The sequence below is a fragment of the Poromitra crassiceps genome (assembly GCF_964638095.1).
Source record: "Poromitra crassiceps genome assembly, chromosome: 20".
In the NCBI taxonomy this organism is placed as follows: domain Eukaryota; kingdom Metazoa; phylum Chordata; class Actinopteri; order Beryciformes; family Melamphaidae; genus Poromitra; species Poromitra crassiceps.
This window is the reverse complement of record NC_139637.1, coordinates 28,950,679-28,978,307: the sequence shown is the minus strand read 5'-3', so window position 1 is coordinate 28,978,307 and position 27,629 is coordinate 28,950,679. Positions and strand designations below refer to the sequence as shown.

At 45.1% G+C, this 27,629-nt stretch overlaps 1 protein-coding gene across 1 annotated transcript in view; it reads left to right on the top strand.

Annotated features, from left to right (window-relative positions):
* Positions 1-27,629, top strand: part of arhgef10lb (Rho guanine nucleotide exchange factor (GEF) 10-like b) — a 59,796-nt gene that overhangs the window by 20,522 nt on the left and 11,645 nt on the right. Inside the window, exons 11-20 of the mRNA XM_083656520.1 lie at positions 2,673-2,789; positions 7,516-7,608; positions 10,258-10,428; positions 12,286-12,431; positions 13,684-13,850; positions 16,936-17,051; positions 18,790-18,917; positions 22,286-22,386; positions 22,747-22,868; positions 25,426-25,512. Of these exons, the coding sequence (XP_083512646.1) occupies positions 2,673-2,789; positions 7,516-7,608; positions 10,258-10,428; positions 12,286-12,431; positions 13,684-13,850; positions 16,936-17,051; positions 18,790-18,917; positions 22,286-22,386; positions 22,747-22,868; positions 25,426-25,512 (1,248 nt within the window). The remainder of the gene's footprint in view (positions 1-2,672; positions 2,790-7,515; positions 7,609-10,257; positions 10,429-12,285; positions 12,432-13,683; positions 13,851-16,935; positions 17,052-18,789; positions 18,918-22,285; positions 22,387-22,746; positions 22,869-25,425; positions 25,513-27,629) is intronic.

Genomic DNA, 27,629 nt, shown 5'->3' with positions numbered 1-27,629 from the left:
GAGCAGACTGAAGATCTGTTGCTTCGGTTAATCACACACATCCTTCCCTCCTCTCTTACTTTGTGCCTTCTTTGTTTGTTTGTTTCTTTGTTTCTTTCTTTCTTTCAACGCCATCTTTGTCACTTCAAAGCAGTCATGGATACATTCTGTAATTCGTGCCTACAAGCTCCACCTCTCCACTTGCAAAGATGGCCTCACCGCCACTTAGTCTGCCACCATCATCAACGACTCCAGCCATAACCCTAAAACCCTCTTCTCCAGCGTACACAACCTCCTCAAGCCCCGTGCAGACACCATCTCCACCTCCACACCTGAACAGTGCAACTCTTTTCTTTATTTTTTAGGACAAAATCACCACCATTATCCAATCACTGTCCACTCTGTCTGACCCAACAGCCCCTATCCCAGACCCTCCCCTCTACATCCCTCTTGACCTCCCTACCCCTCCAACCCCATCGCCTCCCCCACCAGTTCACTCCAGTTGCCCCCTCCACCATCTCCAAACTCATCAGCTCTTCCAAACGCACAACCTGCTCTCTGGACCCCCTCCTCACCCCCCTGCTGAAGACATCCCTTCCTGTCCTCTGTCCCTACATCACCAACCTCTTCAACTCCTCACTGTCCCACGGCACTGTCCCGCACTCTGCTTTCAAAACCGCCTCGGTCACTCCGATCTTCATGAAACTCAGTCTCGATCCATCCTGCCTCAACCACTACCGGCCAATCTCCAACCTCCCCTTCCTCTCAAAAACCCTGGAACGTCTTGTAGCCACTCACACCTGCACTCCACCAACTTATTTGAACCCCTCCATTCTGGATTCCGCCCACTCCACAGTAGAGAAACTGCACTCCTCAAGGTTTTGAACAATCTCCTCACCTATGCTGACCCCAGTTCACTTAACTTTCTCATCGTCCTCGACCTGAGTGCTGCCTTTGATACCGTGAGCCACAACATATTGCACTCCAGACTTGAAGGCAAAGCATCGCACTCAGCTGGTTGTGGTCCTACCTCTCCAACAGATCTCACTTCATTTCTCTTCACAGTCAGTCCTGTGTGCCATCCACTCTCACACAAGGTGTTCCTCAAGGTTCTGTAATCGGCCCACTCCTCTTCATCATCAACTGTACATTCTCCCTCTCGGCCAGATTCTCTGCCACTTCAACCTGTACTTCCACTGTTACGCCTGTGACACTTAGATCTAGCTCTGCACCAAATCCCCCCACAACCCACCCCTCTCTCACACAAACTCATTGCCTGTCTGCAATAAAAGTCTGGATGCAACACAATTTCCTTAACTCAACAGTGACAAAACAGAACTCCTCCTCATCAGCTCCAAGTTCACACAACCCGGCACACATCACTGTTTCCCCGTCCCCCCTTGGCATGACCCTCGACCCCACCCTTTCCCTTGAGCCCCAAATTGTCTGCCAAATTGTCAAATTGTAATATTGTATTGTACCTCGGCTCAAAGGCACGCTCTGGTACGAGTTACGAGTATGAGTGAGAATGTGTTGGAGATTCACAGTCACTCAAAGTTTTTCAATCCCGCCTCAAGACCCATCTCTTCTCCACAGAGTCCACAGTCCTTTTTCTTTTTTAGTTTCCGGCAATCTAGGCATGGGTTAGTGCGCTGCTGCCTCACACTGGTGGAGATGCATCATTGCACTTATACACGGCTGTGGGTTTCATGATAATGCCTCAGGGTGGCTTGGAGGAGAGTCAGCGAGGACTGAGTGGTAGCTTCTGGAAATATGTCCACCTCCCTGGTTGTACTGTAATGTTACATGTAAATGTTACTAACCCTAACTATGAACTACTAGTTAGCTAGCGTTAGCTGCTAATGCTAGCCCGGCTAATAACCATCGCTGGAATGAGAACGGACATATATTTTCAGAATTTACCTGGTAACTAACGTAACGCTGACGTTAGTCCTGGCTTCCTCGCTCACTTTTCTCCAAGTCATCTCTGTTTTTGTTAGGTTTCTGTAACGTCATGCGGGACTCAGGAGAGCTGTGTCTTAGCTCTTGGGAACCCAAGTAAACACAATAACTAAAGAAAGGAAGATCCTGGAGCACTCAAAGCTGTGAGGGGCGGTACAGTACACAGTAGAGTAGACGAAATCATCCATTTTGGAGTGGCTTGGGAAGCCAAAGTGCGAAAGCGGGTTTGAAACCGGCCTAGAGGGCACTCTCGGTGCATGAAAATTATACAGTGAGTAGAATTCTAACAGTTTAGTCTCAAATGTGGAGATTCAGCAACACACCTCAAATGCCATATACAACATTGGTTTAAAGCTGAAAAAATAAATTTTAGGGTTTAGTTACCCTTTTAGTGACTTTGAGTTCTAGAAAAGTGCTATATAATTTTTTTAATATAATACATTTTTTAATTGTATTATTATTATTATTATTATTATTATTATTATTATTATTATTATTATTATTATATTATTATTATTATTATTATTATTATTATTATTATTATATTATTATTCACTGAAAACTGGAAAATCGCGTCCTTTCACACAATAACTGATAGGTGGCAGTTCCTGCATAAGTAGTGTTTAAAGAGACATGCTGTCTACACTGGTAGTGGTTAACATTTATTTCACACATTTCTTATCAAAGGGTCAAACCACTGACTTCATCATGTCGCTCTTTTTCCTCCACAGTTTTCAAAGTCAATGGTGCTGGATGTCTACAGCGACTATGTCAACAACTTCACTAATGCCATTGCACTGATCAAGAAAGCCTGCATCTCCAAACCAGCGTTCCTCGACTTTCTAAAGGTGCTCTTATTTCTTTATTTGATAGAGGTGTACGACCCTTCTGCGGGCAACGTTGCAGACAGAGTAGGAAGGCTGATCTGTGAGCGGCTGCTTCTGGGACGCAAGTCGGGGTCTTAATTGGCCTCGGCTGGGTCTACTGGGCGAGGGTGTATGATGTTGACAGACCCGAAACACCTTACAACCCCAGCTAACATCACTGATGACGCGTCCCAGTGCATGCTGTAGTATGTATTTTAAAACATAGATCCATTTCTGATTCTGTTAATTGATGTAAAGAAACTTGTGAGGTTAAGATCACTTCAAAATGCACAGTTCTCTGTGTTTTGAGTTACCCATATTATATAGCATCAAAAGTGACGGTACAGCCACAGACCAGTGGGCTAGCTTTGCCCTGTCCATTTTATCTGCCTGCGTGTGATTTCCCTATGTGATTTGACCAGCTCATACAGTAGCTGTGTTTCCCTGTGGCATGTTGAACATGTGATTTGACCAGCTCATACAGTACCTGTGTTTCTCTGTGGCATGTTGAACATGTGATTTGACCAGCTCATACAGTACCTGTGTTTCCCTGTGGCATGTTGGACATGTGATTTGACCAGCTCATACAGTACCTGTGTTTCCCTGTGGCATGTTGAACATGTGATTTGACCAGCTCATACTGTACATGTGTTTCTCTGTGGCATGTTGAACATGTGATTTGACCAGCTCATACAGTACCTGTGTTTCTCTGTGGCATGTTGAACATGTGATTTGACCAGCTCATACAGTACCTGTGTTTCCCTGTGGCATGTTGGACATGTGATTTGACCAGCTCATACTGTACATGTGTTTCTCTGTGGCATGTTGGACATGTGATTTGACCAGCTCATACAGTACCTGTGTTTCTCTGTGGCATGTTGAACATGTGATTTGACCAGCTCATACAGTACCTGTGTTTCTCTGTGGCATGTTGAACATGTGATTTGACCAGCTCATACAGTACATGTGTTTCTCTGTGGCATGTTGGACATGTGATTTGACCAGCTCATACAGTACCTGTGTTTCTCTGTGGCATGTTGGACATGTGATTTGACCAGCTCATACAGTACCTGTGTTTGCCTGTGGCATGTTGGACATGTGATTTGACCAGCTCATACAGTACCTGTGTTTCCCTGTGGCATGTTGGACATGTGATTTGACCAGCTCATACAGTACCTGTGTTTCTCTGTGGCATGTTGGACATGTGATTTGACCAGCTCATACAGTACCTGTGTTTCTCTGTGGCATGTTGAACATGTGATTTGACCAGCTCATACAGTACCTGTGTTTGCCTGTGGCATGTTGAACATGTGATTTGACCAGCTCATACAGTACCTGTGTTTCTCTGTGGCATGTTGAACATGTGATTTGACCAGCTCATACAGTACCTGTGTTTCCCTGTGGCATGTTGGACATGTGATTTGACCAGCTCATACAGTACCTGTGTTTCTCTGTGGCATGTTGGACATGTGATTTGACCAGCTCATACAGTAGCTGTGTTTCTCTGTGGCATGTTGAACATGTGATTTGACCAGCTCATACAGTACCTGTGTTTCTCTGTGGCATGTTGGACATGTGATTTGACCAGCTCATACAGTACCTGTGTTTCTCTGTGGCATGTTGGACATGTGATTTGACCAGCTCATACAGTACCTGTGTTTCTCTGTGGCATGTTGGACATGTGATTTGACCAGCTCATACAGTACCTGTGTTTCTCTGTGGCATGTTGGACATGTGATTTGACCAGCTCATACAGTACCTGTGTTTCTCTGTGGCATGTTGGACATGTGATTTGACCAGCTCATACTGTACCTGTGTTTCTCTGTGGCATGTTGAACATGTGATTTGACCAGCTCATACAGTAGCTGTGTTTCTCTGTGGCATGTTGAACATGTGATTTGACCAGCTCATACAGTACCTGTGTTTGCCTGTGGCATGTTGGACATGTGATTTGACCAGCTCATACAGTACCTGTGTTTGCCTGTGGCATGTTGGACATGTGATTTGACCAGCTCATACAGTACCTGTGTTTGCCTGTGGCATGTTGAACATGTGATTTGACCAGCTCATACAGTACCTGTGTTTGCCTGTGGCATGTTGGACATGTGATTTGACCAGCTCATACAGTACCTGTGTTTGCCTGTGGCATGTTGGACATGTGATTTGACCAGCTCATACAGTACCTGTGTTTGCCTGTGGCATGTTGAACATGTGATTTGACCAGCTCATACAGTACCTGTGTTTGCCTGTGGCATGTTGGACATGTGATTTGACCAGCTCATACAGTACCTGTGTTTGCCTGTGGCATGTTGAACATGTGATTTGACCAGCTCATACAGTACCTGTGTTTGCCTGTGGCATGTTGAACATGTGATTTGACCAGCTCATACAGTACCTGTGTTTGCCTGTGGCATGTTGGACATGTGATTTGACCAGCTCATACAGTACCTGTGTTTGCCTGTGGCATGTTGAACATGTGATTTGACCAGCTCATACAGTACCTGTGTTTGCCTGTGGCATGTTGGACATGTGATTTGACCAGCTCATACAGTACCTGTGTTTCTCTGTGGCATGTTGAACATGTGATTTGACCAGCTCATACAGTAGCTGTGTTTCTCTGTGGCATGTTGAACATGTGATTTGACCAGCTCATACAGTACCTGTGTTTGCCTGTGGCATGTTGGACATGTGATTTGACCAGCTCATACAGTACCTGTGTTTGCCTGTGGCATGTTGAACATGTGATTTGACCAGCTCATACAGTACCTGTGTTTCTCTGTGGCATGTTGAACATGTGATTTGACCAGCTCATACAGTACCTGTGTTTCTCTGTGGCATGTTGAACATGTGATTTGACCAGCTCATACAGTACCTGTGTTTGCCTGTGGCATGTTGGACATGTGATTTGACCAGCTCATACAGTACCTGTGTTTGCCTGTGGCATGTTGGACATGTGATTTGACCAGCTCATACAGTACCTGTGTTTCTCTGTGGCATGTTGAACATGTGATTTGACCAGCTCATACAGTAGCTGTGTTTCTCTGTGGCATGTTGAACATGTGATTTGACCAGCTCATACAGTACCTGTGTTTGCCTGTGGCATGTTGAACATGTGATTTGACCAGCTCATACAGTACCTGTGTTTGCCTGTGGCATGTTGGACATGTGATTTGACCAGCTCATACAGTACCTGTGTTTCTCTGTGGCATGTTGAACATGTGATTTGACCAGCTCATACAGTACCTGTGTTTGCCTGTGGCATGTTGAACATGTGATTTGACCAGCTCATACAGTAGCTGTGTTTGCCTGTGGCATGTTGAACATGTGATTTGACCAGCTCATACAGTACCTGTGTTTCTCTGTGGCATGTTGGACATGTGATTTGACCAGCTCATACAGTACCTGTGTTTGCCTGTGGCATGTTGAACATGTGATTTGACCAGCTCATACAGTACCTGTGTTTGCCTGTGGCATGTTGGACATGTGATTTGACCAGCTCATACAGTACCTGTGTTTCTCTGTGGCATGTTGAACATGTGATTTGACCAGCTCATACAGTACCTGTGTTTGCCTGTGGCATGTTGAACATGTGATTTGACCAGCTCATACAGTAGCTGTGTTTGCCTGTGGCATGTTGAACATGTGATTTGACCAGCTCATACAGTACCTGTGTTTCTCTGTGGCATGTTGGACATGTGATTTGACCAGCTCATACAGTACCTGTGTTTGCCTGTGGCATGTTGGACATGTGATTTGACCAGCTCATACTGTACATGTGTTTCTCTGTGGCATGTTGGACATGTGATTTGACCAGCTCATACAGTACCTGTGTTTCTCTGTGGCATGTTGAACATGTGATTTGACCAGCTCATACAGTACCTGTGTTTGCCTGTGGCATGTTGAACATGTGATTTGACCAGCTCATACAGTACCTGTGTTTCCCTGTGGCATGTTGAACATGTGATTTGACCAGCTCATACAGTACCTGTGTTTCTCTGTGGCATGTTGGACATGTGATTTGACCAGCTCATACAGTACCTGTGTTTCTCTGTGGCATGTTGAACATGTGATTTGACCAGCTCATACAGTACCTGTGTTTCCCTGTGGCATGTTGGACATGTGATTTGACCAGCTCATACTGTACATGTGTTTCCCTGTGGCATGTTGGACATGTGATTTGACCAGCTCATACAGTACCTGTGTTTCCCTGTGGCATGTTGGACATGTGATTTGACCAGCTCATACAGTACCTGTGTTTCCCTGTGGCATGTTGGACATGTGATTTGACCAGCTCATACTGTACATGTGTTTCTCTGTGGCATGTTGAACATGTGATTTGACCAGCTCATACAGTACCTGTGTTTCCCTGTGGCATGTTGGACATGTGATTTGACCAGCTCATACAGTACCTGTGTTTCCCTGTGGCATGTTGGACATGTGATTTGACCAGCTCATACTGTACATGTGTTTCCCTGTGGCATGTTGGACATGTGATTTGACCAGCTCATACAGTACCTGTGTTTCTCTGTGGCATGTTGGACATGTGATTTGACCTGCTCATACAGTACCTGTGTTTGCCTGTGGCATGTTGGACATGTGATTTGACCAGCTCATACTGTACATGTGTTTCTCTGTGGCATGTTGAACATGTGATTTGACCAGCTCATACAGTACCTGTGTTTCTCTGTGGCATGTTGAATGTGTGCAGAAGAAGCAGCTGTCCAGCCCAGACAGAATCACTCTGTACGGCCTGATGGTCAAACCTATCCAGCGCTTTCCTCAGTTCATTCTCCTGTTGCAGGTAAGTCATAGGGCATTTCACATCAGTCATACCATGTCTTCATATGTGATTAGTCACTATTGTCATAATCATTATGATCATCATCATTAGGAATTGTAACTTTTTGAACAGTGATATAACATGAAATAATATGGAAATAAAATGTAGGGTATAGGCTTGCTTGGGCCAATATAATACTACATTATCGAATATCACAATGTTTCCTGTGATAGTGAATAGGCTGTTAATTATTATAGCCTAGAAATGTGATTGTTGGGGGGTCTGTGTGTGTGGTGTGTGTGGGGATGTCTGTGTGGGGGTGGGGGTGTCTGTGTGTGGGGTGTCTGTGTGGGGGTGACATTGCCTGCGGCTGGATGTCACCTTCGTGACACAAAACGTGACTGACAGACTCCGCACGCCTGCCCGTCCACCTAGGCAATTATATTATAGGATATTGTGTATATGGATATCGCCCAAGCGCCCTAGTAGGGAAACCACCTGTTGGTAATCATCATATCACTACCACTAAACCAAAACTAATTAAATCCGCCTCCCCCCCCCCCCCCAATATTCTGCTGACAAAAATTGCATCACTTGAGTACTCTATAGTACTGTATATACTATAGATTGCCAGTCTAAAATGTGGTAAACTATAAAATAAAAATTAAAAAGTCAAATAAAAAGTTGGGTAAAATGAAGCAGTTGTAACAGTTTCAAGCAGGAATCTGTCAGACACCTTGAGGACAATAGTGTGTGGTCAAGTGTAGTGGGGTAGAAAGCCATCACCTCCCTGGGGAGGTGTAGAACGGGGACTTCTCTGTGGGACTTTCCAACTAGAGGAAGTGAAAGGCAGGGACTGCTGCAGTCAAGTCCAGTCTGTTTTCTTTGTTTTGCACATACAGTATATAGGCGGTTTTCACCAGCTGCAACCCCACAGCACTTTTTTTTCAGCTTTTCTCAGCTTCTTCTTCTGTGTTTTATGGCGGTTGGCATCCTTAAATGTTGCATTACTGCCATCTGAATTGTATCAGCTTCACAGTGCTAATAATTTACAGTGTCCACTTTCTCAGCTGTTCAGGGGAAAACACTGACATAGTTATTTCTATTTGTTTATTTTTGCTATACGTTTAAATGTAAAGATAGGCCTATGCGTGCAATAACGTACGTCAGCTTACTCTGTAACATGTAGCTTTTATTAGCCTCTTAGCTAGCTCCCGATCAGACAACAACGCTTCCTACTACCCAGCATGTGCACGTCTTTCAGACAGGGGTGGTTGTTATGGCAACTATCAACAACAACAACAACTACTAACTACTACAAGAGATACTGAAATAGGCTACGTTGTTACTGTGTCTGTTGGAGACACAGCCTAACGTTAACATTTAATATGAGCCCAATATCAGCCTGCGCTCAGCTATGTATACAGGAAGTAAACCGGTTTGACCGTTTGTTATTGTTGTCAAGTTAAAACAGTCTATACTGTAGCCTGGTTGAAACCATCCGTTCACATGAACTCACATTCGCTTTTGTTCTACGCTTCTATCCGGCCTCCAGCCTGGGGGGCGGGCTTTTTCAGAAACTACAAAGTGTACGGGCCAATCAGGGACCTGCCTCGTAGTTGACAGCATAACTGGTCAATCAGGAGCGCTGCTGGCAACACAGTAATAGCTGCCTCCATGGCTCTCCGGCTCCAGCAGTAACGCCAACGGTTAAACACAATTAAACAAGAACAGGAGTATGTACCAGGGAGTTTCACAGCAGAAAAGATGTTTTTGCCATTCTCTCGAGTGGATTTGGATTTGACTGGATCCAACGCTGATTGGCTGACGGAGTTGTCTGTCAAGGCAAGTACTTCCAGCCACAGAAATGACGGTGCACAGCTTGGAGTCCAGATGGAACCGCAGAACGAAACAGAATGTGGGTTCATGGATGTGGATGGTTTTAACCAGGCTACATTTCATACACAGCTAAGCTAATGGGCTTCACATTAAGATACACAAATAGTAACAATAAACAGATAATGTATAGTAGATAAGGTAAGTAGTCTACTGTGCGGTCCAAAAGTATTTTGTTATGGCGTGGCCATAAACTGTGGCAAGCCATCTAGAAGAGGGTCTGTCTGTCTGTATGTCCCCTCAAAGTAGACCAATCACAGCTCACGCTGCTATGCGCATGACGTCACTTGCCCGATGCACCAGCACCACACCGGGCGACGGTCGGCATCAAACAGCACAGAAGTCAAAAGAGGCACACACGATTCTCAGCCCACAGAACACCGGTGGTACCGGAGCTCCTCACCTGTCCCGATGGTCCGGATTTTCATCCAACTGCTCTCACCTCTCAGTCGGACGCAACCATCAATGTAGCGTAGCGTTAGCCATGGAGTAAAATGTTAATTTTATTCAGGTGGGCTCAAGGGTAGCGGACTACTCCTTGTTCTCCGGGCTCGTCAAGGAGAGCTGTATCTGTCACTGCTATTTCATAACGTTATAAAGAAACGAGCCACAAAATGCCGAACCAAGAAGAGGGCATGACTTTGGCACTCTATAGTCTGAGGAAGAATCACAGTTTCACAATTATTCGATTGATTGATTGATTGATTGATTGATTGCATTGATTTATTTCACTATGTGGAGTTTGGCTTTTCACATTATGCTGTGTTGTATCAGGACATGTTGAAGAACACGCCGAGGGCCCACCCTGACCGCCTGCCCCTGCAGCTGGCGCTGACCGAGCTGGAGACCCTGGCTGAGAAACTCAACGATCAGAAACGCCTGGCCGACCAGGAGGCTGAGATCCAGAGGCTGGCACACAGCGTGGGAGACCGCAACCTCAGCAAGGTGACGCAACGTGCATCACCACTGACATAACAACCTCAACAAGGTGACACAACGTGCATCACCACTGACATAACAACCTCAACAAGGTGACGCAACGTGCATCACGACATAACAACCTCAACAAGGTGACGCAACGTGCATCACGACATAACAACCTCAACAAGGTGACGCAACGTGCATCACCACTGACATAACAACCTCAACAAGGTGACGCAACGTGCATCACGACATAACAACCTCAGCAAGGTGACGCAACGTGCATCACCACTGACATAACCTCAACAAGGTGTCACAGCATGCATCACGACATAACAACCTCAGCAAGGTGACGCAACGTGCATCACCACTGACATAACAACCTCAACAAGGTGACGCAACGTGCATCACCACTGACATAACAACCTCAGCAAGGTGACGCAACGTGCATCACCACTGACATAACAACCTCAGCAAGGTGACGCAACGTGCATCACCACTGACATAACAACCTCAACAAGGTGACGCAACGTGCATCACCACTGACATAACAACCTCAGCAAGGTGACGCAACGTGCATCACGACATAACAACCTCAACAGGGTGACGGCGACGCACAATGCAACCTCACATGACCACTGACATAACAACCTCAACAAGATGACACACCACCACACATCACCACTGACATAACCTTAACAAGTTGACTACTGACAACAACCTCACAACCTCAACAAGGTGACGCACCACACATCACCACTGACAAAAGAAGGGCTTATCCAGAAAACAGGTTTAGTGTGATGTTACAGTAGAGGCTGAGAACGCCACATTATTTTCATTCATAAATGACTAGTGATGAGACAATACACACCTCAGGACACCGGGGTCACACACTCCAGAGCACTGGGCTCACACCCATACTCTTGCGAGAAGTGCCAATGGGATCTTTGTTGACCACAGAGAGTCAGGACCTTGAGAGTCAGGACCTTGGTTTAACAGAGGGGTGGGCAACATTTTTTTCCCAGAGGGCCATACTGACTTACATAAAGTAAGCAAAGGGCCACACATTGGACATCATACCTGCCAACATTCCTGATTTTCGTGGGAGTCTCCCTATTTTTAACCTTCTCTCCCGTTGTGATTGATCATTTCTGCTGTTAATCCCCTGATATAATATAATATATAGGAATACAAATCCAATGGCTGTAGCAGATGAGATTTATTAACATAATTCTGCCTTTTATGGAGTTTTTTGTTTTTTCTTTTGAAGACGTTGAGGGGCCGGATTGAGATGTTCCAATGGGCCGGTCCGGCCCTGGGGTCACATTTTGCCCATGTGTGGTTTAACATCTCACCTGAAGGAAGGTGCTCACTCACAGGAGGTCCCTGTCTCTGCCCTGGGGCATTGGGGAGATTATTCATGAAACCAGAGGGAAGTAGAAGAAGAGCACCTCCTACTCATCCTCCAAAACCACTTCCAGCACCAGTCTCCCATCCAAAGAGTATCCATAGCCAGACCTGCTTAGCTTCACCAAGCCAACAATGTAGTGCAGGAGCAAAAAGTTCAATGACAACAGTCTGATTGTTCATTGACAAAAGCTTTGTAGTAACCGAATTGACTTGTTAGAATATAAACAACAATTAATAAAAAGTGTCATTAAAGTGTAAACAATATAATTTGGATGGAGATTTTGTGAAATTGTAAAGCAGAATAAAATGGAGCTAATTTCACCGTTCATTTTTCTGCCACAAGTTCCCTATTGTCACTTTTTTGCATTTCAATATATTGAATTATGATATATTGCCCCATCCCTTTAAATTACCAGATTAGTTTTACCACTTTGAGCTAATGGCTAACTCCTCTCTTGTCTCCCCATGCAGCGGCTGAGCTCAGGCCAGAGGCAACTGATCCAGTGCGAGCTGCTGACGGAAACACTTTACGACGAGAAAGGACACATTCTCAAGTCTAAGGAGCGGAAAGTCTTCCTCCTCAACGACACCCTGATCTGCGCCAACCTCAACCTGAAGTCAGTAGTATCTCCTGGGCGTAGCTGCTTTATGTTGGCACCCAACTTTGTCATGCGTTGTCACCATTATGACTTAAAATGTCAGCCTTTCTGTTGTTGCTGTTGCTTTTAGATGTTTTATTACAGAAAGTGTATGGAACCCATGACCAAAATAGTCACTCACACATTCTGTCATTGTGTTACTTACGGATAAAAGTATAGTGAAAATATATGGGGACCCCTGGAACCCCCTCAAGGACCCCTGGGGAACCCCACTTTGAGAACCACTGGCCTTTGGGAACTCTCTCTCTCTGTCTCTCTCTCTCTCTCTCTCTCTCTCTGTCTCTCTCTCTCTCTCTCCCTCTCTTCAAAAGTATGTAACCCTGTAGGCATTTCTGAGGAAAAGGTGTCATACATTTACAAAGTTCAATGTCTTCCAAATATGGATCTACCATATGACAGTAAAATGAGAGTAAATAATAATAATAATAATATTAATAATAATAATAATAATAATAATAACAATAACAATAATAATAATAATAATTACGGGTATTACCTTTACAGATTGTCATATAACAGAAGTGGAATCAGCACCTAGAAATCATACAGAAACAACACATTAAGGATAAGTTCCGTATTTTTAACCTGGACCCTATTTCCCACACGGTTTGTGTCTAAGCGATTAGTCCCTTAGACACAAACAGTGTGGAGAATACCCTTGACTCTGAAGAAGACAGACTTGTCTGTCGAAACGTCAGTCAGCCCCTTCTATTAAAACGTGCAGACGGAAAAGAGTGCTCCGGTGTCTTTACTTCGGGTAGTCTGTGTGAAGTGCCCAGGTAAAACATTACTTTATGCATATTGTCCTTCACTGTTGAGCACCAGGACCCTTTTATTCCAAACCTGGCTGAAGTGCGCTGGACTCTATTAGTGTGGAGAATAAGTACTTCAAATACGTTTCCTCAAAAATGCCTACAGTATTGTATCCAGGGTCATTTGTCTCTTGTCTATATGCAGAAATGATCAGTGTGATTCTGCTGTGTACAAAAGGTACAGATTTATATATATATATATATATATATATATATATATATATATATATACAGCAGCATCACACATAGCATATATATATGGTATATATAACAAAGGTACAGATTTAGAAGAGAGGCCAAAGTTGCAGCCTCACTGTGATTTATGCTGAGAAGAGGCCAGATATGTAGTTCACAATCTCTCCTAGTGTGGCTGTAATGTAGGTCTTTTTGTCCACTAGGGGGCCCCCTGACATCAGCAGTCTGGTTCCTATTGGTCCTAAGTACACGGTGAAGTGGAGCGCCCCCCTTCTGCAGACGCAGGTAGTGGAGGTTGGACAGGAGGGCTTCCAGAGCATCCGGCTGGGCAGCACCGCCAAACGCCTCAACTCCACCTCCAGCCTCACCGGTAACATAACACCCCTATTCCCATTGGTCTCCAGCCTCACTAGTAACATAACACCCCCTACTCCCATTGGTCTCCAACCTCACTGGTAACATAACACCCCCTACTCCTATTGGTCTCCAACCTCACCATAACATAACACCCCCAACTCCCATTGGTCTCCAGCCTCACTGGTAACATAACACCCACTACTCATTGGTCTCCAGCCTCACTGGTAACATAACACCCACTACTCCTATTGGTCTCCAGCCTCACTGGTAACATAACACCCACTACTCCCATTGGTCTCCAGCCTCACTGGTAACATAACACCCACTACTCCTATTGGTCTCCAACCTCACTGGTAACATTACACCCCCTACTCCCATTGGTCTCCAGCCTCACTGGTAACATAACACCCCCTACTCCTATTGGTCTACAACCTCACTGGTAACATAACACCCCCTACTCCTATTGGTCTCCAACCTCACTGGTAACATAACACCCCCTACTCCCATTGGTCTCCAGCCTCACTGGTAACATAACACCCCCTACTCCCATTGGTCTCCAACCTCACTGGTAACATAACACCCCCTACTCCCATTGGTCTCCAACCTCACTGGTATCATAACACCCCCTACTCCCATTGGTCTCCAACCTCACTGGTATCATAACACCCCCTACTCCCATTGGTCTCCATCCTCACTGGTAACATAACACCCCCTACTCCCATTGGTCTCCAACCTCACTGGTAACATAACACCCCCTACTCCCATTGGTCTCCAACCTCACTGGTATCATAACACCCCCTACTCCCATTGGTCTCCAACCTCACTGGTATCATAACACCCCCTACTCCCATTGGTCTCCAACCTCACTGGTATCATAACACCCCCTACTCCCATTGGTCTCCAACCTCACTGGTATCATAACACCCCCTACTCCCATTGGTCTCCAACCTCACTGGTATCATAACACCCCCTACTCCCATTGGTCTCCATCCTCACTGGTAACATAACACCCCCTACTCCCATTGGTCTCCAACCTCACTGGTAACATAACACCCCCTACTCCCATTGGTCTCCAACCTCACTGGTAACATAACACCCCTACTCCCATTGGTCTCCAGCCTCACTGGTAACATAACACCCCCTACTCCCATTGGTCTCCAGCCTCAGTGGTAACATAACACCCCCTACTCCCATTGGTCTCCAACCTCACTGGTATCATAACACCCCCTACTCCTATTGGTCTCCAACCTCACTGGTAACATAACACCCCCTACTCCCATTGGTCTCCAACCTCACTGGTATCATAACACCCCCTACTCCTATTGATCATTTCCCACGTCAGCTCTTTACACTTCAGTGTCGATCAGATGAGATCTATGGATGGGAAACTCTCGGAATCTATAATAAAAAAATAATTTTGAAGGACAAGGATTGTAGCTTTGAATTTACAAATATCAGTGTAAAAGAGGTGGAAACACTCTTGTTAAATTTGAAATCTGACAAGCCATGTGGTTTTGACAATATAGACGGCAGATTACTAAAGCTGGCGGCTAAGTTTGTGGCAGAGCCTCTATTTCACATCTTTAATTTATGTTTTGAGACCGGTGTTTTTCCACAGTCTTTGCGTCTGTGTTGTTTACATGTTGACTGCATCTTTGTTGTTTACATGTTGACTGCATCTTTGTTGTTTACATGTTGACTGCATCTTTGTTGTTTACATGTTGACTGCATCTTTGTTGTTTACATGTTGACTGTGTCTGTGTTGTTTACATGTTGACTGCATCTTTGTTGTTTACATGTTGACTGCATCTTTGTTGTTTACATGTTGACTGCATCTGTGTTGTTTACATGTTGACTGCATCTTTGTTGTTTACATGTTGACTGCATCTTTGTTGTTTACATGTTGACTGCATCTTTGTTGTTTACATGTTGACTGTGTCTGTGTTGTTTACATGTTGACTGTGTCTTTGTTGTTTACATGTTGACTGCATCTTTGTTGTTTACATGTTGACTGCATCTTTGTTGTTTACATGTTGACTGCATCTGTGTTGTTTACATGTTGACTGCATCTTTGTTGTTTACATGTTGACTGCATCTTTGTTGTTTACATGTTGACTGCATCTTTGTTGTTTACATGTTGACTGCATCTTTGTTGTTTACATGTTGACTGTGTCTGTGTTGTTTACATGTTGACTGTGTCTTTGTTGTTTACATGTTGACTGTGTCTGTGTTGTTTACATGTTGACTGCGTCTGTGATGTTTACATGTTGACAGTGTATTTGTTGTTTACATGTTGACTGCGTCTTTGTTGTTTACATGTTGACTGTGTCTGTGTTGTTTACATGTTGACAGTGTCTTTGTTGTTTACATGTTGACTGTGTCTGTGTTGTTTACATGTTGACTGCGTCTGTGTTGTTTACATGTTGACAGTGTATTTGTTGTTTACATGTTGACAGTGTATTTGTTGTTTACATGTTGACAGTGTATTTGTTGTTTACATGTTGACTGTGTCTGTGTTGTTTACATGTTCACTGCGTCTGTGTTGTTTACATGTTGACAGTGTATTTGTTGTTTACATGTTGACTGCGTCTGTGTTGTTTACATGTTGACTGTGTCTTTGTTGTTTACATGTTGACTGTGTCTGTGTTGTTTACATGTTGACTGTGTCTTTGTTGTTTACATGTTGACTGTGTCTGTGTTGTTTACATGTTGACAGTGTATTTGTTGTTTACATGTTGACTGCGTCTGTGTTGTTTACATGTTGACTGTGTCTGTGTTGTTTACATGTTGACTGCGTCTGTGTTGTTTACATGTTGACAGTGTATTTGTTGTTTACATGTTGACTGCGTCTGTGTTGTTTACATGTTGACAGTGTATTTGTTGTTTACATGTTGACTGCGTCTGTGTTGTTTACATGTTGACAGTGTATTTGTTGTTTACATGTTGACTGTGTCTTTGTTGTTTACATGTTGACTGTGTCTGTGTTGTTTACATGTTGACTGCGTCTGTGTTGTTTACATGTTGACAGTGTATTTGTTGTTTACATGTTGACAGTGTATTTGTTGTTTACATGTTGACTGTGTCTGTGTTGTTTACAGGGAAGGTCTTGCTGGGTCCTCCCAGACTGTCCCAGGAGCTGGAGGAGCTGCAGCATGACCTGGCTGTGGTGGAGGAGGTCACGCTGCTGGTGGGCACGCTCAGTGGGACCTACCAGGTAGCCTTCCTTACCTTTAGCCTTCAACAGGAATTTAAATCATGCTGAAGCCTGACATCTAATGCTGACAAGTAGGGTACTGAACTGACCTTCTGCTATTGGCTGGTCTTTAGTGCCATGTGATGCCACCACATGTTGTAGAAGGTGACATCACCTGGCACAAATATCAGCCAATAGCAGAAGGCTAGGTCAGTACCCTACTTTTCACCATTAGATGTCAGGCTTCACCACAGATTTGAGTTTGGGGTTTAGTTACTCTTTAAGTACATATGTGTGAACTTTGGAACATAGAACTGTATTGAAGCTTTCTTCCTTTTTTAACTAGTTTTTATCCTTTATCCTTTGCCTCTAGCACATTTCAAACTTTTGCTAAACCGTGTGGTAGTGCTACTCATCAGAGTTACTGAGTACACAATTAAAATGTTTAGTAATTATCAATAGTTACAAATCATTCTAATACTATTAGAATTCTAAAGAGTAATGATAACCAAGTACTTTCTTATTGTTGAAAATTTTTCATTTTCTTGTAAAGAGAAAACATCACATGGATGCAAGTGGGACGTATCCTCAGTGATGTACCCTGGGGTCATAGGATGTTTCGGGTCTCGCAACATCATACACCCTCGCCCAGGTGACCCAGCCGGGGCTGGCCAAGCCCCAACTTACGTCCCAGTAGCTACCCACGGTCAGCCCTATAGGGAGGGTCGAAGGTGGTCACGTGGTCAGGGCCACTCAATCCGCTGCTCTGGAACTACTCTGCCGGGACCGGGGGAGGGGGATGGCTCTGGTACGTAGAGGGACCGGGCTCTGTGGGTTGCCACCCGGCCGGGCTCCTCCCTCGTCTCACCAGGTCTACGACCTGTGCGCTGCACCAGACTCCCCCGCTCCAAACATCTCATTCCGACGTGATGGTATCTTGGTGGATACCATGCAGTACCAGTACTTGGTGGCACTGCAGACTCCACTTGCGGCTTGAATGGCCCTCCTAAAAGGCCTCTTGTGGATTGTTGGGCTTCTTCCTCATGGAAGACGCAGGCTGGGGAGCTAACCCATACTGCTCCCGGGTGCCGTCCCTGTTCCGGCTGTCAACTGTCTCTCCAGTGGTCACTAGTCTATTCCTGGTTGTCACGTAGTCTATTCCTATGAGTCACTGGCTAAGCCAGGCTAAGTTATAAAGAGAAAACATCACATGGATGCAACTGGGACGTATCCTCAGTGATGCATTTGGATTTATGTGAAATAAATAAATTAATTCCCTACACTTGACTACCGGTAAGGGTTTATCAACAAATCTCGAGTTAAGTAGTATTAAGTGTGTGTGTGTATAAGTAGTATTAACTGGACGGCACGGTGGCTCAGTGGTTAGCACTGTTGCCTCACAGCAAGAGGGTCCCGGGTTCGAACCCCGGTCCGTCCCAGGTCCTTTCTGTGTGGAGTTTGCATGTTCTCCCCGTGTTTGTGTGGGTTTTCTCCGGGTGCTCCGGTTTCCTCCCACCATTAAAGACATGTATGTTAGGGTTAATACTCCTGTCAGTGACCCTGACCAAGGCAATGGCAAAAGAACTGGAGTTGGTCCCCGGGCGCTGCACTGTGGCTGCCCACTGCTCCTAGTTCTAGGAAGGTTCCTAGTAGAGGATGGGTCAAATGCAGAGGATGAATTTCCCCATGGGGATAAATAAAGGATAACTTAAACTTAAACTTAAACTCGTGTGTGTCTCATGTCTTCTGTCTCTCACAGAACCTCAACCCCACGGTGTCTCAGGACTGGTGCCTGGCTCTCCAAAGACTCATCCGTCTCAAGGAAGAGGAGATCCAGAGTGCCAACAAATGTCGCCTACGTCTGTCGATACCAGGCAAGCCTGACAAGTGAGTGTCAAAGGAGGTTAATACAAGGCTAACAAGAAGGCTCGGGTGATATCCAAAGTTGAATATTGCGATACTGGCGTGCCAAAATATTGCGATATATGATATTATCGCGGGGGAGGATGTTTTTGGGGAGGGAGATATTTTTTTCTTCTAAATTACATGTGGAAATACCACAATATGCACAAAATATTGGTTTATGCAACTTACAGAACATATTTTGACTGCAGTTAACAACCGTCCTTTACGATTTGTTCCTTTTAACACATTCACTGCCAACAGTTTATCCAATACAGTAGGTAGCTTCTGCCAAGGTTTTTTTTGAGGATTCTGGCTCATCTTTCAAGAGCCGAGGATTATTTTCTGCTAGGACTTTGTGAACACAAAATATCTCAAAAGAACTAATAGAATGTGTGCTTTCTCTGTCTAAAATAGTTAGTTTTTATCATGTTCTGTTATGTAGGCATTAGCAGTTGAATACAGCATGGTTTCAGAGTCTGAGAAGGAAAGCTGAGAAAAATGCATTTTTGTGAGATTCGATAGAACAGGCAGAACAGTCACTTTAACCATTTATTTTTGACATCAGTGAGACATCAGACATCTAAACAATAGTTCTGAACAGTAATTTCCTCCAATATAACAGCACCCCCACCCCCCTCTCCTGCAAACTCCTCCCTCCGTGGGTGTGTCTCTGGTGGCTCTGCAGCGTGTGTGACAGGCGAGTCTCTGCTGCCTTGATGGCAGCCGCTCGTTTCTGGGGTTTCGGTTGTGAGCTGGGATGAAGCTGCGTGCGATTCTGGGCTTTCTGCTGCGTGTTTCAAAGTGTGTTGCACCCAGAGTCTATTTTTGGAATCCCCCACCGTTGTGCGCCAGCTCCCAGCGCGAAAGCGTTTTCGCCAAACCATTCTCATGAGAATGGTTTCCTCACGCTTTTTCCTGCTGTTTTTGCTCGGCTTTCTTTAGTCTGGAGAGCACTGTCGCCACTTAGTGGGTCGGTGGAATGGGTTGTACACGTTCGGTGGCTCCCATATTTTTATAGGAGATGTAGGGGGCTTTGATCCACGTCCCACCGTCAAAAACATTTTTTGACGAGTTAACTCGTCGACGGCAGTCAACCGTTGGTTTCTGTTTGACGAGTTAACTCGCGACGGCAGTGAACGTGTTAAAAGTGAGAAATGTTTTGCTCCTTAAAGCAGCTACAATTAAAGGTCCCATTCCGTGCAAAAGCTGTTTTTACTTGTAAATGCATATACTGTATACTGCTGTCATCCCTCCCTGTAATGAGTGGTCACAACCTCAGAACTGCCAGAGTTGGATTTGTCCCTATCCAGCTTCCCCCTGCAGTCTCCATCAAGCCACGCCCCTTACACTCTGTTCCCCCAGACGGGTTAATGTGATGTCACTCGGATCCTTAAGCATACTGCGCGCGGTCTCTCTCACACAAGCTACCTGCACCATTTTGTCTATAGCCACAAAGTTAACACTTCTAGCTGGAGCGACGCCAACTGTATGTGATCCAGCAACTGCGGAGGTGCATTCGGTAAGTCTAGGCATTTTGAGATGTCCTCTTTAGCATAGCAACCGTTAAGTTAGCGATAGCTCGTTGCTAACGTTAGTTGTGGACACAACCTAGCGTGCTGGTCCACGGACGCTAATCTGATTGGCAACTTGGGAACTGTTAGTTCTGAATATATTATAGAAACAGACCATTCTTGGGAAGCGACGAGATGAGGAAGTGACAACTCCGTCAGAACGAACGGGGTTGCTATATTTTCGACAAATTAATCCAGAATCATGTTTTATGGACCAGAGACACACGTTTTTAAGAGGTTACAGCTGCACGAATTGGGACCTTTAACTTTCATTTTATGCTGATTTTAGTACCCCCTGTGGACAAAAGTGGTACTGTTCTCCTGGAATGAAAACCGCATTTCCTGAACACCGAGCCTCATCTCCTCTTTTATTCACTGCATAAGGTTAAAGTCATGTTTTAAGATGTACATTATATGGTATGGTATGGTATGGTGTGGTATGGTGTGGTATGGTGTGGTGTGGTATGGTATGGTATGGTATGGTATGGTATGGTATGGTATGGTATGGTATGGTTTATTCTTAATCCCTGAGGGGAAACATGGTTTGCCACCAGAGCGAGTACAGATGCACAAACAGGAAACAGCAACATACAGCACAATAACAATAACACAGTAAAAAGAGAGAGAGCCTCACAATGCAGAGCTAGCATCTAGTGATCTCCAAGGAATCAGGGGGAAGGCCAATCACTGAGCCAGCCTTTTTAATCGTTAAAATAAAAAATACTCTACTTTGAATAATAATTTGTGTCTGATGGTTTTTCCCACAAATAAATTATCGTGTTAAAATCTTTAAAATTACTTCTTCTGCCTCATTCAAAAACAATCCAAAGCAACAATCAGGGTTATCTAGAACCTAACTAGCCAATCACAGCACACAACACAGGCTTTCAACACATTCTCACTCCCAACTCGTGACAAAGTGACGACAAGAAGGGTTCCTGACTGATCTGCAGTAGCCTACAGTATGTGATATGTATATGTATATGACGAGCTGGGAGTGAGAATGTTTTGGGGCTTTAACTGAATACTGGACAGGGATTGGCTCCAGGACTCGTGATGTCACTTGTTGAAAACCACCTTTTCAGTGAGCTCAGAGAAACGTTCCACTTTCAACAGACGATTGTGGAAACAGTCTTCTAGTGTCAAACTCTGCACAGACATCATTCTGCACAGTGAAGCTCAAACATCCAGCTGAAGAAACAAGAACAACAACTGATTTTTGACTTTAGGGGGAGTTTAACATTATTGGTTTATTCGCCGTCTCATCTTACCCACATCAGCAAATGAGCCCATCAGCGAGGAGATTGGTGATTTCTATATAGTTATTTCTTTTTTATATTTATTTATTATATTATATTATTTATTATTATTTGTTATTTTCAATGCCTGTATGCAGGTAGGGCACACGTCCGCCCTGTGTCACCTCCGTGTGAAACTGGTTGTAATTTTCATGACGAGTTAAAAGTTCTTCGTAGCTCCTCTGATGAATACATATGGAACACAGTTTATTAGTTGTTGGTTTTGACCCAGTATTTCATTACCAATGGAAACCGACCTTTACCATCCCCAAATCCTTATCAAACTGTCACATCCTTATTATGGGTATGCATGTCTGTGTGTGTGTGTGTGTGTGTGTGTGTGTGTGTGTGTGTGTGTGTGTGACGTGTGTGTGTGTGTGTGTGACGTGTGTGTGTGTGTGTGTGTGTGTGTGCGCGCGTGCGTGTGTGTGCGTGCGTGTCACATATGTTTTTCATGTCCACTGTACTTTTTGCCAAGCAGGTCCGGGCGTCCAGTGAGCTTCATGGTGGTCTTCAGCACTCCCAGCCCCCTCAGTAAGATCACCTGGGTGAACCGGCTGCACCTCGCCAAGATAGCTCAGAGTAAGTCCAGCAGTCTGCTTATCATTCAGTCTGTCTGTCATTCACCCTGTCTGTCATTCACCCTGTCTGTCATTCACCCTGTCTGTCATTCACTCTGTCTGTCATTCACCCTGTCAACTACTCTGCCTGTCATCAGAAGATCAGCCAGATTTATGCATTTCTTCTCCACCTCTGAGGGTCAAATCTTGGCACATTGTGACTGTGTGTGTGTGTGTGTGTGTGTGTGTGTGTGTGTGTGTGTGTGTGTGTGTGTGTGTGTGTGTGTGTGTGTGTGTGTGTGTGTGTGTGTGTGTGTGTGTGTGTGTGTGTGTGTGTGCGCGCACGCGCGCGCGTGTGTGTGGTATCTATTTGCCCCGGCAGGAGAGGAGAACAGTCCGGGCTGGGAATTTACTGAGGATGACAGCAAGACCAAAGCTGGGCTGTGGTGTCCTCTGCTGACCTGCCGGTTACCCATCTTCTACAGCCAAACACAGCACCCTAAGGTGAGAGGTCAACTTCTATAGCTAAACACAGCACCCTAAGGTGAGAGGTCAACTTCTATAGCTAAACACAGCACCCTAAGGTGAGAGGTCATCTTCTACATTCAAACACAGCACCCTAAGGTGAGAGGTCAACTTCTACATTCAAACACAGCACCCTAAGGTGAGAGGTCAACTTCTATAGCTAAACACAGCACCCTAAGGTGAGAGGTCATCTTCTACAACCAAACACAGCACCCTAAGGTGAGAGGTCATCTTCTACAACCAAACACAGCACCCTAAGGTGAGAGGTCATCTTCTACAACCAAACACAGCACCCTAAGGTGAGAGGTCATCTTCTACAACCAAACACAGCACCCTAAGGTGAGAGGTCAACTTCTATAGCTAAACACAGCACCCTAAGGTGAGAGGTCATCTTCTACAACCAAACACAGCACCCTAAGGTGAGAGGTCAACTTCTACAACCAAACACAGCACCCTAAGGTGAGAGGTCAACTTCTACAACCAAACACAGCACCCTAAGGTGAGAGGTCATCTTCTACAACCAAACACATCACTCTAAGGTGAGAGGTCAACTTCTATAGCTAAACACAGCACCCTAAGGTGAGAGGTCAACTTCTACATTCAAACACAGCACCCTAAGGTGAGAGGTCAACTTCTATAGCTAAACACAGCACCCTAAGGTGAGAGGTCAACTTCTACATTCAAACACAGCACCCTAAGGTGAGAGGTCAACTTCTATAGCTAAACACAGCACCCTAAGGTGAGAGGTCATCTTCTACAACCAAACACAGCACCCTAAGGTGAGAGGTCATCTTCTACAACCAAACACAGCACCCTAAGGTGAGAGGTCAACTTCTACAGCCAAACACAGCACCCTAAGGTGAGAGGTCAACTTCTACAGCCAAACACAGCACCCTAAGGTGAGAGGTCAACTTCTATAGCTAAACACAGCACCCTAAGGTGAGAGGTCATCTTCTATAGCTAAACACAGCACCCTAAGGTGAGAGGTCATCTTCTATAGCTAAACACAGCACCCTAAGGTGAGAGGTCAACTTCTATAGCTAAACACAGCACCCTAAGGTGAGAGGTCATCTTCTATAGCTAAACACAGCACCCTAAGGTGAGAGGTCATCTTCTACAACCGAACACAGCACCCTAAGGTGAGAGGTCAACTTCTACAGCCAAACACAGCACCCTAAGGTGAGAGGTCATCTTCTACAACCGAACACAGCACCCTAAGGTGAGAGGTCAACTTCTATAGCTAAACACAGCACCCTAAGGTGAGAGGTCAACTTCTATAGCTAAACACAGCACCCTAAGGTGAGAGGTCAACTTCTATAGCTAAACACAGCACCCTAAGGTGAGAGGTCAACTTCTATAGCTAAACACAGCACCCTAAGGTGAGAGGTCAACTTCTATAGCTAAACACAGCACCCTAAGGTGAGAGGTCATCTTCTATAGCTAAACACAGCACCCTAAGGTGAGAGGTCATCTTCTACAGCCAAACACAGCACCCTAAGGTGAGAGGTCAACTTCTATAGCTAAACACAGCACCCTAAGGTGAGAGGTCATCTTCTACAGCCAAACACAGCACCCTAAGGTGAGAGGTCAACTTCTATAGCTAAACACAGCACCCTAAGGTGAGAGGTCAACTTCTATAGCTAAACACAGCACCCTAAGGTGAGAGGTCATCTTCTATAGCTAAACACAGCACTCTAAGGTGAGAGGTCATCTTCTACAGCTAAACACAGCACCCTAAGGTGAGAGGTCAACTTCTATAGCTAAACACAGCACCCTAAGGTGAGAGGTCATCTTCTATAGCTAAACACAGCACTCTAAGGTGAGAGGTCAACTTCTACAGCCAAACACAGCACCCTAAGGTGAGAGGTCATCTTCTACAGCCAAACACAGCACCCTAAGGTGAGAGGTCATCTTCTACAGCCAAACACAGCACCCTAAGGTGAGAGGTCAACTTCTACATTCAAACACAGCACCCTAAGGTGAGAGGTCATCTTCTACATTCAAACACAGCACCCTAAGGTGAGAGGTCATCTTCTATAGCTAAACACAGCACCCTAAGGTGAGAGGTCAACTTCTATAGCTAAACACAGCACCCTAAGGTGAGAGGTCAACTTCTATAGCTAAACACAGCACCCTAAGGTGAGAGGTCAACTTCTACAGCCAAACACAGCACCCTAAGGTGAGAGGTCAACTTCTATAGCTAAACACAGCACCCTAAGGTGAGAGGTCATCTTCTACAGCTAAACACACAGCACATTCTGAGAAAAAACTTAGAGTTCTGAATTTAATGTCAGAATTCTCAGAGAATTCGGAGGAAAAAAGTCAGCATACGGGTTACATGCGACATCATTGATGATGTCACTGATGATGTCACTGATATTACCCATGTACTCTAATTTGAATGTCTGGGGTCCCCAGATTTGTGTGATGGTCACAAGCCAAAAGAGGTTAACCCCTGGTTTAGTTGCTCTTTAACAAAGTCATGTCTGGAGCATTAAAATAAATGAAGACTGTCTCTGTGTTTTGTTTTGTGTAGCTGGAAGCAGCCCTTCACAGCCCAGCCCAGTCTGCCCTGCTCGGCTTTTGCACTGCCAGTACCTCCCTGCCGCAGGGCTACCTCTGGGTGAGTAGTTAGCTACAGTAGCCTACTGCTACTGGCGTCCACCCGCTGTGCCGACCACCCGCAGTGCCGACAGCCCGCAATGCCAACGTTAGGTTTAGGAGTGGGGGGTGGGAGAGGTTAGGTTTAGTGTTAGGGTCTGGGGGAGGTTAGGTTTAGGCGTGGGGGGTGGGAGAGGTTAGGTTGAGGGTTATGGTCTGCGGGAGGTTAGGTTTAGGCATGGGGGGTGGGAGAGGTTAGGTTTAGGCGTGGGGGCTGGGAGAGGCAGCCGGTCCCCCGACATGCTGCACACCTCCTCGCTCAGCTGGTTCTGCTTGTGGGCTATCGGCATTGCGGACTGTCGGCACAGCGGTCTGTCGGCACATAGACGCGGCACCCTGCTACTCTACCTCTGGGTGAGTAGTTAGCTACAGTAGCCTACTGCTACTCTACCTCTGGGCGAGTAGTTAGCTACAGTAGCTACATCTGGGTGAGTAGTTAGCTACAGTAGCTACCTCTGGGTGAGTAGTTAGCTACAGTAGCAGGGCTACCTCTGCTTGAGTAGTTAGCTACAGTACCAGGGCTACATCTGGGTGAGTAGTTAGCTACAGTAGCACGGCTACCTCTGGGTGAGTAGTTAGCTACAGTAGCAGGGCTACCTCTGGGTGAGTAGTTAGCTACAGTAGCAGGGCTACCTCTGGGTGAGTAGTTAGCTACAGTAGCAGGGCTACCTCTGGGTGAGTAGTTAGCTACAGGGCTACATCTGGGTAAGTAGTTAGCTACAGGGCTACCTCTGGGTGAGTAGTTAGCTACAGGGCTACCTCTGGGTAAGTAGTTAGCTACAGTAGCAGGGCTACCTCTGGGTGAGTAGTTAGCTACAGGGCTACCTCTGGGTGAGTAGTTAGCTACAGTAGCAGGGCTACCTCTGGGTGAGTAGTTAGCTACAGTAGCTACCTCTGGGTGAGTAGTTAGCTACAGTAGCCTACTGCTACTGGTCAATGTAGCTATCAAAAGCCACCTTTCCAACTCGACTCAAGTCGACTCTACTCTTGTACTTGATACCATTGTAGCAGCCTGCAGGTATCAGGGGTACTTTGGTAGCACCTCCGTCAAGCGAGCTGAGGCGATACCAAAAGGTGACATGAAAACACTTCAGACTTTGCGCGGCACATCCTGCATGAACCCACCACATTTAAGTAGCCAATCTACAGTCATGGCCGCAATTTTTTCGACTGACTACTGACTACTTTTTCCTAGCGCAATATTGTACTACCGGTACTTGAAATTTGTACTAAATGTCAACCTGTAGCTGTGCTGGAGAGGATGTCATGGCAGTGTCATGTGGAGTCAAGGCAAGCTGATTTGAATACCGTGTCTTGGAAAAGCGTCAATATATAAAATATAATAATGGTGAATATAAAATATTCACCATTATGAAAAATGTTGCAAAGATAAACTAGAGGGGAAAAATGCAGACTCACACACTGCTCAAACTCACTACCGCCCTCTACTGCACAGTGCTGTAGAGGTCTGTGAGCTGGACCCTCCAATGATGTTTTATGATGCAATATTAGACAAAAATAAGGCACTTTTAGGAGCTTTGCTCAAAACGGTCACTTTTTCCTCTTAACTTTTCCAATTACAGTATGTCTTGTAAAACATTAAATCCTGCATCAACTTTTCAAATGGTCACTACATCAACGTACTGTAAAAATATTGTAAAATAAAATGTAAATTAACCTGCAATATGCTCAAAGAGTACTGCAGGAATGAGTCCGGAAGTAGCACTTCCGCACTTTGTATGTGTAAAAGGCAATGGGGTTTTTGTATGGGGATTTTGGTTAAATGCATGGAATAAGGTCTGTGGTTAACAAAAGTTTATGGAACAGCAACGTTTGTGTTCAGCAAGATGATCTTCACAAATCAGGACCACTTTTATGACTTTTGAAGTGTAAATGTGTTTTTTAACGCGATTTTCAGAAAGCACTTCAAAAGGAAATCCTCTCCACACTAGAAATGATGAATCAAAAATGAAATCCAAAAGCTTTCTGCTAAAGTTTACAACGGGCGGCTGGACTCATGGCTGGATAGATACTGGCTGCTTACAGAGTCTTTGATCATAATAGATACCTTTTTGTCAA